The sequence below is a fragment of the Salmo salar genome, chromosome ssa20 (genome assembly GCF_905237065.1).
Source record: "Salmo salar chromosome ssa20, Ssal_v3.1, whole genome shotgun sequence".
Taxonomy (NCBI): Eukaryota; Metazoa; Chordata; class Actinopteri; order Salmoniformes; family Salmonidae; genus Salmo; species Salmo salar.
The window spans coordinates 20,222,063-20,235,653 of NC_059461.1; the positions used below are offsets into that span (position 1 = coordinate 20,222,063).

The 13,591-nt window shown below is 44.0% G+C and overlaps 1 protein-coding gene across 1 annotated transcript in view; it reads right to left on the reverse strand.

The window, feature by feature from the left end:
• LOC106579949 (citron rho-interacting kinase) overlaps positions 1–13,591 on the reverse strand; it is a 70,430-nt gene that overhangs the window by 1,732 nt on the left and 55,107 nt on the right. Inside the window, exons 29-38 of the mRNA XM_014160390.2 lie at positions 9,608–9,688; positions 9,310–9,445; positions 9,044–9,183; positions 8,831–8,923; positions 8,501–8,609; positions 7,970–8,098; positions 7,706–7,786; positions 7,452–7,530; positions 1,360–1,533; positions 448–739 (exon numbers count right to left, since the gene is read on the reverse strand). Coding sequence (XP_014015865.1) covers positions 448–739; positions 1,360–1,533; positions 7,452–7,530; positions 7,706–7,786; positions 7,970–8,098; positions 8,501–8,609; positions 8,831–8,923; positions 9,044–9,183; positions 9,310–9,445; positions 9,608–9,688 — 1,314 coding nt within the window. The remainder of the gene's footprint in view (positions 1–447; positions 740–1,359; positions 1,534–7,451; positions 7,531–7,705; positions 7,787–7,969; positions 8,099–8,500; positions 8,610–8,830; positions 8,924–9,043; positions 9,184–9,309; positions 9,446–9,607; positions 9,689–13,591) is intronic.

Genomic DNA, 13,591 nt, shown 5'->3' on the forward strand with positions numbered 1-13,591 from the left:
CCTTAAAATGAATCACTAATAACATAATATAAATAATCTTCAGAATTGACTTCGTCAAAGCAACAAAATAACTAGGGCTTTACTATGATGGTGATAACTTGGAGAAATGTTAGGGTTAAGTGGGTTAAAATCTTCCTAGAAGTCAGTGTGTGCACAGCTGGCCATGTCAAAATGCTGAATTTTGACACTTTAGCAAGTCTATTCATATAAAAAAAAAAAATCTATCTTAAAGGGCACTTTATTTAATATAACACGCTTTTACAATTATATATTTATGCACAATATCTACTTAAAATATTAATGGGACGCAAAAGGCACTCATTTCGTGGAATGACCCATGTAGTAATGGACTGTATTGAGTGTACCAGCTTCACAATCAATCCTAACATTTTTGGCCAATTGATGTAATAGTGATGGAATTCCTAGTGTGGGCGTGTATGACTGTACCTTATTGACAGGGGTGAGCTGTGTGCGGCGGTCAGAGCCGGTGTGGAGACGTTGGTGGTCGTCAAACCTCCCAGGGGATCTCTCTCTGCGGCTGTCTAGTCTGGGGCCTGGGGACTTCTCTCTGTCCAGGGGGCGTGCTGGGGACTTGTCCCGCCGGAACTCGGTTCGGCCCTCCCGGTAGCGGTGTGGTGTGCTGGGCTCACGGTGAAGCCCCTCATGGCTGCCAGGGCCTGAGGCCAGACGCTTGGAGATGTGCTCTGTGTATGTGGGTGGACCTCTCTTACTGGGGCTGCTGTAGAGACGAGCAGAAGACAGATAAATGTATGGAGACAAATAAGCTGTTGTTGTTTCAGCTCGAATTAGAGAAAAGTCAGAGATAAAAAAAAAAACATGACCATACAGATTTGGGCTTTAATCGACAAAATAACAATGGCTGTGATACACTGAGCGAACAAAAAAATAAGAACACCTTGCTAATATTGAGTTGCACCCATTTGCCCTCAGAGTACACAATCCATGTCTCAAGGATTAAAAATACTTCTTTAACCCGTCTCCTCCTCTTCATCTACATTGATTGTAGTGGATTTAAGTGACATCAATAAGGGATCATAGCTTTCACCTTGTCAGTCTGTCATGGACAGAGCATGTGTTCTTAATGTTTTGTACACTCGGTGTATATTTGGCTTCCAAGCTTTGCTAACAGCAATGCAAACTCAGAACAGTAGGTGGCACTGAAGCCCCTTTCAACATTTAGCACAAGACTTGTGACGCAGTGTATCTAGTATTCTGGAGTTTCCTTTGTTTACTTGTATGTGCATCTACTACCCTTCACCATAGATTTAGTTGATGGTCTAGTAGTTCCGGTCCATTAGCTAAAAGTTAGGGGTCTAGAACATGATTGAGAGAGCTCACCCGCGGCTGGAGCCGGTCCTCTGCAGCTCCCCAGACTCCCTGACCAGGTTGCCCTTGCAGCAGATAACCCGCAGCTTGTTCTGATAGGACGAGGCCAGGTAGATGGCCCCGGAGGAGATGGCTGGACCCAGGTAACGGGGGTTAGGGATGTCCAGATGGGCTAGAACTGGAGGGCTACACACAGGTACACAGACACAAGCCTCATTTATACCTGGTTCTAACATGCTTCCTTTGTCCTGATCTTATCCACATTGTGATTGTGCCCACACTGTAGCCGTTACATCTACACATGGTAGTAAAATGTGTCTCTTTATGCAACAGATATTCTTTCAAAATAATATTTGTGTTTATTTCACATAAAAATACATCCCCTCATGAATGGTCTACCATATAGCCAGTTAGACAGATTTGGACAGCAATGCAAAAAAAAAAAAAAGGACAAATTCAAAATGAGACTACAAGGACAAAACTCTTGATGCTGCAATGATGAAAATATCTCATAAACCAAGAGAAGAATTGCTAAAAACTCAACCAAAGAAGAAAAACAACGCAACTGTCTTTTGCACCAAGTACACCGAGTGTTTGGAGAAATTGAAAGCAATCCTGAAAAAGCACTGCATATTCTGCAATCGCACACCACTTCAAGGAAGCCCCCACTGGTGGTCTATAAGCGTGATCGCAATATTGGAGATCTGGCCTGCCCCCTGACCCCACTCAAACACTCTTGACACCTATTCCAAATGGGAACTACAAATGTGGCTCATGCGCACAGTGCAATAGCACTATAAAAACATCCTTCTTCAGACACCCACATACAGGTCAGAAAATCCCTGTTAGGGGTATCTCATCACCTGTTCATGTGGAAAAGCCTACGCAGGACAAACGAAAAGACAATTAAAACAACGCCTAGCTGAACACCGCAGCTCAATCAGCTGTAAGAACATTGACTATCCAGTAGCAGCTCACTCTGTTGAAGCTAACCATCCCATCTCCTCCCTCAAATACACAGGCGTTGAGCATGTTGCTCTACCAAGGAGAGGAGGTAACATGGAGATCCTACTACGACAAAGGGAGGCTTACTGGATATATCCAATCTAAAAACATTGACCCCTAGTGGTCTGAATATTTACTTTGATCTCAGGCCCTTGTGAACAATTCTCTCTTTTATGAACAGTTTTATTAATTGATCTATTCTTTGTACAGCTTATCAGCGTACACCCAACATGTTCCCCCGTTGATGATGCTTCTTATGCATTATGGTTGAACCAAAAGATTACATGGAACAAAACAAATGAAATGAAATAGGAAACAATTAAATATGTGAAATTGAATTAAACAATAATGTATGTTGATGCTAATATTATGTACAATATTAAATTGTTTCCATATGATAACGATAGCCTAATATATTAAATATGCCATAAACTATAGTTTTTTAACAGTTTCACTCGATTCATTCTAATTGACTTAATAATTATGACACACCCTCACTATTATCGTTGGTTGCACTAATTGCTCTGTTTGTCTACATAACCTGGTTCAAGATTTCATGACATTACCCTGAAGAAGGCACAGTGATGCTGAAAGGTTGGTGATTTACCCAATAAATTACTGGGAGTCTATATATGGAATGTGACTCTCGCTTTAAGACGCATATTGATGCCATAAGGTAATAGTGTGACTTGTCAATGATTTTAGAGGGCAAGATAATGATGGCTTAAATGGTTTCACTGTCCAGATCTGTCTACACTTGTAAGATATCCAAACACAATGCTTTTCTGACTACCTCTAGATGTGGTCAGAAAGATCACAATCCGATCACAATGTGTCTTAATCGTTTACATCTGTCTGAAAATGTGAGCACAATCAGAATGTTGACAAGATCAGGACAAAGGATGCATTGTTAGAACCAGGTATAAACAGGGCTATAAATGCAGGGTTAGGATCAAGGCCTAGATTCAATCAGCTAGAGCATTAACCAACGTTAAACAGCGTTGGCCGACATCTGCATAAAATATGTTTTGGCGGTGTTGGACGTGTAACTGCTGTACGAGCTGGCAAATACCGTAGGTGAGCGGCTTCTTGTGTGTCACAAAACACCCCTTTCATTATTATTCCTACTGCGTTAAGACATCTCGGCTACGCGAAGCGAACGTATGTGCTCACATACTCCCCAAAGATCTTCGCTTGAAAAACGATAAACTGCAATATTACTGTTTGTCCCTCTTGAGCCATCGTAACAACAACATAGGAAGAAACACTTCCTCTAAATAGTCAGAATTCATTTAGATGTTTCTGCCAAGGTCTTTGTCGCGCAATTTTAACTAAGAGGTTTGGTTCAGTATTCTTAAGTGAAAAAATGTGCATGAAAACTAGTCGTCTCTTGTTGGATGACAACAAACACTTAATGTTTAGGAGTAGTACTGTTATGACAGCAAACACTCGGAGTAGCACTGTTGACCAATCACTGATGAAGGGGTGTAGATTTCGGCTACTAAAGTCTTTGCACGAACAGCCCCCCAAAAAACCTGCCAAAGACCAAAATGAACAAAAACGTCACAAAATGTTGTCTTAACGCAGAAACTGTTTCGCTTTTAAAAGTTAAAAATGACACTAGGAAGTGTAGGCTCTATCGATTTTAGATATAATGTCAAACCATTGTTAGGCTAATGTATGTTTTCATGTTCATTTGGATGGGGGGGGATTTATAGCCATTTATATCAGTATTATTCCAGTGTTTGAACTTTTTAAGCTTACTGTATGCTTCCCAGTAGAAACAGTTTGCGCATATATCATGGAAACCTGGCACCATCCCTACGGTGATGCATGGTGGTGGCAGCATGCTGTGGGGATGTTTTTCAGCGGCAGGGACTGGGAGACTAGTCAGGATCGAGGGAAAGATGAATGGAGCAAAGTACAGAGAGATCTTTGATGAAAACCTGCTCCAGAGCGCTCAGGACCTCAGACTGGGCCGACGGTTCCCCTTCCAACAGGACAATGACCCTGAAGCACACAGCCAAGACTAAGAAGGAATGATTTCGGTACAAGTCTCTGAATGTCCTTGAGTGGCCCAGCCAGAGCCCGGACTTGAACCCGATCAAACATCTCTGGAGAGACCTGAAAATAGCTGTGCAATGACACTCATCATCCAACCTGACGAGCTTGAGAGGATCTGCTGAGAAGAATGGGAGAAACTCTCCAAATACAGGTTTGCCAAGCTTGTAGCGTCATACCCAAGAAAACTCAAGGCTATAATCACTGCCAAAGGTGCTTCAACAAGGTACTGAGAAAAGGGTCTGAATACTTGTTTTTTAGGGTTTTTTTACCTGTTTTTGCTTTGTCATTATGGGGTATTGTGCATAGATTGATGAGGGGGAAAAACCAATTGAATCAATTTTAGAATAAGGCTGTAACGTAACAAAATGTGGAAAAAGTCAAGGGGTCTGAATCAGGGGCGGAAATCCCGGGGGGGATGGGGGGGACACGACCCCCCCATCCTGGGAAAAATATGATTTGTCCCCCCCAATATATCACTGAAACATAACTATGTCATTTAAATAATATTAATAATACGCAATGAAAGCAATTGTGCTGATTATAGACACTTAATAGCGCGTTTTTAAGTTTCAAAAGATTGCGACCCCCCCCACCCTTTGCCTCACAATGGTTTGATCCACTGCCAGTTCCTTAGTTGGCAAGGTAACAGAGGGGTGGTATCCACTGTCTGAAAGGCACTCAATGAACGTAACTGACGTGAGGTTAATCCAGTCAATCGCGCACACACACTAGCTGAATATGCAGAGCTAGCGGGCAAATATTAACTATTAAGCTAGCTAGTAATTATTCCATTTATGTGGCCTCGTCAAAGATGGAATCTTTGCTATCGTCAATTTATTCCAAGATCAGCATGCAGATGATGTAAGTTAGTGCTTCAAAGTCCCTGTGATAAGGTTAGCGATAAACTGAAGTCCAAACTGAACAGAACTACACTCTCTAATACCATTGTCTTAAATATATTTCATGGTCTCGTTGCAAAAGCTAAATTGTCGCAAGGGAACTTTTATTTATTTATTTTATTTCACCTTTATTTAACCCGGGTAGCAAAGATTATAGCAAACACCACTGAAACGGAATTGGTGCTCGCTAGCTTTGCAAATTCAGCTATTGTTGGAAGCCAGCCAATATGAAACAAACTATTAAAATTACAAAAGGTTGCAGCATATGTTGTGTAAATGGTAAACTCATACAGCTGTCAACTCTTGTCATTTTAATCCGTTTCACATTTGCTAGCTACCTTTTAGATCGAAGCCCAAATAGAATGATAAAAGATAAGATGATAGAAGCCCAACTCCTACTGTAAATAACCTACACACTGTGTGTGTGTGTAGCCAGCCAGCCAGCCAGCCAGGTAGAAAAATGGCAGAAAAATAAAAGACGGACATCAGAGTATTTTTCAGTACACCAAAACGCAAAGTAAGAACCCTAGTAGCCTAATATCTCAAAGACTAGTTGATAAAATGTTCATAAGAAAGAAATGAAATTCTAATGGAAATGTTTCACAATGATGTCATTAGGCAGAGCAGGCAACAGATGGCACACAGACAGCAGAGTTGGGGACAGATATGCAGGGACAGACTGGCAGAGACAGGGAGTCTCAAGTAAGTTTGGTGATTCTTTCTTTGGCAACATTGTGAAAGGTTCTCAATTTTTTTGACTTGTAAAATAGGAACATAATTGGAAAATGCCATGGATACCCCCACTCTCAACTTAAACTTGTGACTGAACTAAGATTTGTTAAAGGCAATGGTATTGCTGTTGTGATTAGTTGTGTAGTTTTGGGTACCGGTAGTTAGGAGTACGGCAAACACCTTATTTCTTTGGTTCCTCAATATACATTTACCATATTACAATGTAGGCTATGTGTTACAGCACTACTTTTGGTGTCCCCCTCAGGAATTGCTCTTGAGAAAATTTCATGTAATTGTCCCCTCCAAAGTTGATATCAGATTTTCGCCCCTGGTCTGAATACATTCCGAATGAACTGTATGTGTATTAAAATAGTAAAAAGTTAAGTATTTGGTCCCATAGTCATAGAACACAATGACTATATCAAGCTTGTGACTCATTTGTTGGATGCATTCGCTGTTTGCTTGGGTTGTGTTTCATATTATTTTGTGCCCAATATACATTAATGTTAAATAATGTATTATGGCATTTTGGGGTAACTTTTATTGTAAATAAGAATAGAACACTTCTACATTAATGTGAATGCTACAATGATTACGGATAATCCTGACTGAATTGTGAAAAATAATAACAAATATCATACACCCCCAAAAATGCTAACCTCCCCTGTTATTGTAATGGTGAGAGGTTAGCATGTCTTGGGGGTATGATATAAAATGCTAACCTCCCCTGTTATTGTAATGGTGAGAGGTTAGCATGTCTTGGGGGTATGATATTTGTGCCTCTGTAACTTTCTCACTCATCATTATTCACAATTCATTCAGGTCTATCCGCAATCATGGTAGCATCCACATTAATGTAGAAGTGTTGAGAAACATATTCTATTCTTATTTCCAATAAAAATGACTCCAAAATGACAACCCATGTGTGTGAGGTGTATACCTTCATTTCAAAGTAGATTTGTTTAAGACTACCAAGAAAAACTGTATGACCCTGATTTAGCCCACTGCAGTAAAAGGTTAAAAGGTTAACGCAAGCTGCTTGTGGATTTGACGGCTCCAGTTCTACCTCTGACACTGCCAAAACAACCGATGCGGATGTCAATCTGATTTCATCTAGCCCCAAGTCTGGAAATACAATACCCATCATTCAATTCAGAGAGTTGAGAGGAATTAATAACATCATGCTAAAATCAATAATGTCTGCCATTTAGCACAATGGATGAATAGAAAATGAAAATCAGACATGGGGGAACGTTATTGGAGATCACTTATCTATTGTTGTCTGTGTTCTTCTCAATTTGTGGCATTGATTGTGGTCACATAGGCCTACTCAGACATACTGATGCGTTTGTCAGGTGCAAGTTCTTATTGTGTGACTTTGTGTTTCGGCCGTTTTTTCTTTACCCGAGTGCAGCATGTCCCTGAACCTCGATCACATCCAAGGAGTTAAAGTATGTCACAAACAGGTAGGGCTCTCTGTAAGCTGTTCAAGACAGATAAGGAAAGGGTTACATTACAAAAGGCACGACATACACTACTGGTACTCAGATTCACATTTCTAGCAGTGTTCTTGTTCTGACAATACTACATCAAATCCACCACAACGCATACCACTTTGTCAGAACTGTACTATGTGAAGATACAGCTACTGTACACACCAAAGGCCAGGGGCAGACGACTCCATTTAATTTCTTCAGTGCGGCTCCTTCGTCCGTATGCGTCCACAAACACTCCAAACTCTGTGACACAACAATAGTCCTTAACTACTGTGTCGATGAATGTACCTTGGAATGTTTTACAATCATTCTGTGGTTGTGTGGGAAGCAATACAACACTATTTTATGCGATATGTACAGTAAAACAGGTAATACAATATCACCATGGTAAGATTAATTTATTGCAAATATCAAGCCAGATCTCACCATGGAAGCAGAGCAAGTACTCCTCCTTCTGCTGAGTGCTGGTGACCTGCATTATGGAGATGGGGAAGCTGTGGCAGGAGGAAGCAAACACCGCCGATGCCAGCGACATGTCCTTCTTATCCAGGAACTCTACAAGGGCGACACAGTGTATAACACGCTCTCTGTCACAGATAGGGTGGCAGGTAGCCTAGTGGTTAAGAGCGTTAGACCTGTAACTGAAAGGTCACTGGTTCTAATCCTGAGCCGACTAGGTGAAAAATGTGTTGCTGTGCCCTTGAGCAAGGCACTTAACCCTAAATGCTCATGCAAGTTGTTCCGGATAAGCGCATCTGCTGAATGACTAAAATGTAAATCTAGGATCAGCATTAGATTAACCATGGAAATGATTTAGTGGCATCAACCTTTAACACGTGACTAGTAGAGTGGCTCATTTACATGTAGCATTTTTGGATTGGTCACATTTCAGTTTCTGGTATTCATGAGTTCCAGTGGGTTTACTGAGAGAAACAACCAACAAGGAAAACCACTAACCCTCCAGGACATACTGCTTCATCTCAATCTCATAGAACTTGTTGGTGCCGATGATGATGCTGTAGCTGGTCAGGTGGATGCAGCTGCAGGGCTCCAGAGTCTCTATCTCCTGATGGAGGAAGGAGGACGTTAGAGAACTAGCGAGGGAACACAACTGATGGACTGATAGGAGGAACAGACTTTTCTTCAGTTGCAGTTCAATATAAATGAGGTGCATGTCTAGTCACTGTGAGCTGTCTTGTGGGTCAATTTCATTTCCTCTGTTACCAGAAAGTGATGTGTTTATCGTTCCATCGGATCATTTGTTTCAACTTTTGAGGTGATACTCACCTTGCGAATGCAGAACTTGTTGAGATTGTCATTGTAACGCAGAATTGTAATCTTGTTAGGCATTGCTGCACAGATACAAGGCCCATTATCTATCTGTAGACAGACACATCCACAAAGTCAGTGACAGTTATGATAAGGGATAAGCATTTCTTCGGCCAAAGGATGACCAATTGAATCAATGCCCCCAAACCACTGAAAAACCACTAGACCTACTCTGCCTGCAGAGAAGAGGTGGCAGCCCTTGACCGTCTCAAAGATAAATGGTTCCAGTTCAGACTGGGCAGGCAGGTGGGACTGGGCCAGAGACTGCTTCACCTTTTTAATCTCCACCAGACACAGCGCTCTCTCATCCCCTACAGGCCAAACACAGACATTACCCCTCCCTTCAATTCTGTCTGACTGACAAAGAAATGAGACAGTTGACGATGTGCTGTATATATGTGCTGTTATCACTGATTGAGTCAAGTCGCCTTTCATACCAACAATCATCAGCAGCTTCTCATGCTCCTTCATGATGTGGATCTGGAAGACGGAGCCCAGGCCAGGGATGTGGGTCAGGGAGTTCTTGATCACATTCAGGGCGTACAGACCCTCCTCAGAGCCCACTAACACTATCTGTGAGAGGGGAAAGAACACACGTCACTTATAGTGCACTGTACACTGTGGGACTACATGAAGGGCATATGTTATCAACACACATGTAAAAGTGGTAAGGCGGAAGAAAAAACCCATCAACCCATACTACTCAAAAGTCTAGTTTGCTCTTCATTATATTACCTGGTCTGTGAGGGGGAGAGTACAGTTGATGTCAAGCCTGTCATCTCCCTCCAGCTTCAGCAGAGAGTTCCCAAGAAGTTTCTGGTGGACGGGAGACAGAAACACAGGGTCAGAAGGCTCACAGCTTCAGTATGGTGGGAGAGGCACAGTCGGGAAGCTGTCAGGCTTTGTATAGGAACAGAAAGAGGGTCTATATTAAGGTAGTTGGGTGGGTGCAGAAACAGGGTAATCAGGCAGAGTGAACAGGGGGTAGAGAGACTCCACAAAAGGGGTGTCAAACTCATTCCACGGAGGGCTGAGTTTCTGTGCGTTTTTGGTTTTTCCAATCAGCTAAAGACCTAGACAACCAGATGAGGGGAGTTCCTTACTAATTAGCGAACTTAATTCATCAACCAAGGATAAGGATGGAACGAAAACCCACGGACATCCGGCCCTCCGTGAAATGAGTTTGACACGGGCTCTACATGGTAAGAAGTGAAAGCTGATGGTACGACCGGACAGACCACTTGTCCTGGCTACAGGAAGGCCTATCTTGTGCATAGGGCTGGTTATATCACTGTAATAGGCTTTGTGATGAGTATGTTCACTCATCGTGAAAGTTGAACACCTCGCAAAACGTGACACATCTAACATTTGAGTAAAGATTATATACAGCGAAAAAGGCTATCCAATGATCTGATCACAATACATCTAATCAAAGATATTGAACCAAAGATAGTTGCCAGGTGCTACAACAATCAGACAATCACTCACAGTAAACACAACTTTGATAAGACAATAGAGGAAAGGATGTTGAGGACAACCAGCGTGTGGTCACAGCGTGAGGTGAACAGCAGGAAAGATGACCACGCACTCAAGACAAACATGCACAGAATTATTCTGTTTTGTCATTGTAAATGTTGTACTGTAATCGTAAATGTATTATAATTGTAATTGTGTGTATAAAGTGCCTGTGTGTCTGGTATCAACAGGAAAGCAGACAAAAGTAGCCTCGTTAGACTCTACCTGGACCAGAGGAGACAGAACCATCTGTTTTTTGGACACAGCAGCCTATGTGCAGTGACACCCCATGGGGCAGGCAGAATAGAGCAAATCAACAAAACATGCCCACATACAGGGACATACAGTATGACATGATGAAAAAGCAACAAACAGGAATGAGAGAGAGAGAAAGTGAGAGAGAGAAGAAGAGGGACAATTAACGCCACATATAAGAGACATCGTGGATTATTTATAAACCTTTACTACTGCAGTAAATGATTAAAAAACAAAACAATTCACAATTATTTATACAGATTTAATGGATGGATGCATTATACTCAGGGTCCTATCAAGCATACAAGTATGCTGTATCGAAGAAAAAATCTGATGGTAAATGTAAAGTATAACGCTCATACAGTAAAAATGCTGTTTTAACCTTTGATGAGTCAGACCTCAGGCATCTAAACAGAGCACCGACCTTAAAAGACAATAACCAGGGAAACAGGTCTATATATCCATCTGGTATTAATAACAGATATGTAATGTTTATTTATTTATTTTATTTCACCTTTTATTTAACCAGGTAGGCAAGTTGAGAACAAGTTCTCATTTACAGTTGCGACCTGGCCAAGATAAAGCAAAGCAGTTCGACAACATACAACAACACAGAGTTACACATGGAGTAAAACAAACATACAGTCAATAATACAGTAGAAGAATAAGTCTATATACAATGTGAGCAAATGAGGTGAGATAAGGGAGGTAAAGGCAAAAAAAAGGCCAGTGTGTCATGTCCTGGCAAGTAATAGGGGTTATTTTGTTATTGTACTTTGGTCAGGACGTGGCAGAGGGTATTTGTTTTATGTGGTTCGGGGTGGTTGTGTGTTTAGTGGTGTGTTTGATTTATTATTCCGGGTTTTGGGCACTGGTCTATGTATTTCTATGTTTAGTCTAGTTCTTTGTATTTCTATGTTTAGTTAATTGGGGATTGGACTCTCAATTGGAGGCAGGTGTTTTCTACTTGCCTCTGATTGAGGGTCCTATATATAGGTATGTGTTTGTTTTAGTGTTTTGTGGGAGATTGTGCTAGGTATAGCTTTGTTGCCTTACCGGCCTATTATCAGTCATTGTGTTTTGTTGTGTACGTGTTTGTTTTGGTTCACCTTCTTGTCCGTTCAAATAAAAAGAAGATGAGTGCACATTTCCCCGCTGCGTCTTGGTCCACTTTAACCTACGACAACCGTGACATAATCTCCCACCAACCAAGGACCAAGCAGCGGGGTAAGGAGCAACGGGATAATTATATGGACTATCGGGAGTTTTGGACGTGGGAGGAGATTTTGGCCGGAGAGGACCCATGGAGGAAGTCTGGTGATGACCGGGAACGCTACCGGGGAACATGGCTGGCTAGGAAGCCGGAGAGGCAGCTCCAATAAAAACATTTTGGGGGGGCACATGGGTAGGTTGGCTAGGCCAGGCAGTGGACCTAAGCCAGCTCCCAGTGCTTTTTATGGGGAACAGGTGGAGAAGAGAGCGCCGGAATATGCGGAAGTGCGCACGATTTCGCCCATGCGCACGCACAGTCCGGTGCGAGTGATCCCAGCCCCTCGCAAGTGCCGTGCTAGAGTGGGCATCCAGCCTGGAAGGAGGATGCCTGCGCAGCACATCTGGCCACCGGTGCGCCTCCTAGGTCCAGGCTACCCTACGCCCGCTCTACGCACGGCAACCATCAGGCCCCTGCACAGCCCAGTTCGCCCTGTACCAGCACTCCGCTCGTACGGGGCTACTAGTTCCATCCAGCCAGGACGGGTTGTGCAGGAGGTGCGATCGAGACCGCCTGTGCGCCTCCATGGTCCGGTATATCCACAGCCAGCATCACGCACCAGGCCTCCAGTGTGTCAGCCCAGTCCAACTCAGCCTGTTCCCACTCCCCGCACTAGCCCTGAAGTGCGTGTCCCCAAACTGGCACATCCAGTACCAGCACCACGCATCAGGCTTCCAGTGCGTCAGCCCAGTCCAACTCGGCCGGTTCCTGCTCACCGCACTAGCCCAGAGGTGCGTGTCCCCAGGCTGGTAACTCCACTACCAGCCCCACGCATCAGGCTTCCAGTGCGTCAGCCCAGTCCCGAGTGTCCGGCAACAGTACCTCGTCCAGAGTGTCCGGCAACAGTACCTCGTCCAGAGTGTCCGGCAACAGTACCTCGTCCAGAGTGTCCGGCAACAGTACCTCGTCCAGAGTGTCCGGCAACAGTGCCTTGTCCAGAGTGTCCGGCAACAGTGCCTCGTCCAGAGTGTCCGGCAACAGTGCCTCGTCCAGAGTGTCCGGCAACAGTGCCTCGTCCAGAGTGTCCGGCAACAGTGCCTCGTCCAGAGTGTCCGGCAACAGTGCCTCGTCCAGAGTGTCCGGCAACAGTGTCTAGTCCGGCACCGAGTGAAATGGCCTACTGTCCGGCACCGAGTGAGTCTGCCTACAGTCCGGCACCGAGTGAGTCTGCCTACAGTCCGGCACCGAGTGAGTCTGCCTACAGTCCGGAACCGAGTGAGTCTGCCTACAGTCCGGCACCGAGTGAGTCTGCCTACAGTCCGGCACCGAGTGAGTCTGCCTACAGTCCGGCACCGAGTGAGTCTGCCTACAGTCTGGCACCGAGTGAGTCTGCCTACAGTCTGGCACCGAGTGAGTCTGCCTACAGTCCGGAACCGAGTGAGTCTGCCTACAGTCCGGAACCGAGTGAGTCTGCCTACAGTCCGGCACCGAGTGAGTCTGCCTACAGTCCGGAACCGAGTGAGTCTGCCTACAGTCCGGAACCGAGTGAGTCTGCCTACAGTCCGGCACCGAGTGAGTCTGCCTACAGTCCGGAACCGAGTGAGTCTGCCTACAGTCCGGCACCGAGTGAGTCTGCCTACAGTCCGGAACCGAGTGAGTCTGCCTACAGTCCGGCACCGAGTGAGTCTGCCTACAGTCCGGAACCGAGTGAGTCTGCCTACAGTCCGGCACCGAGTGAG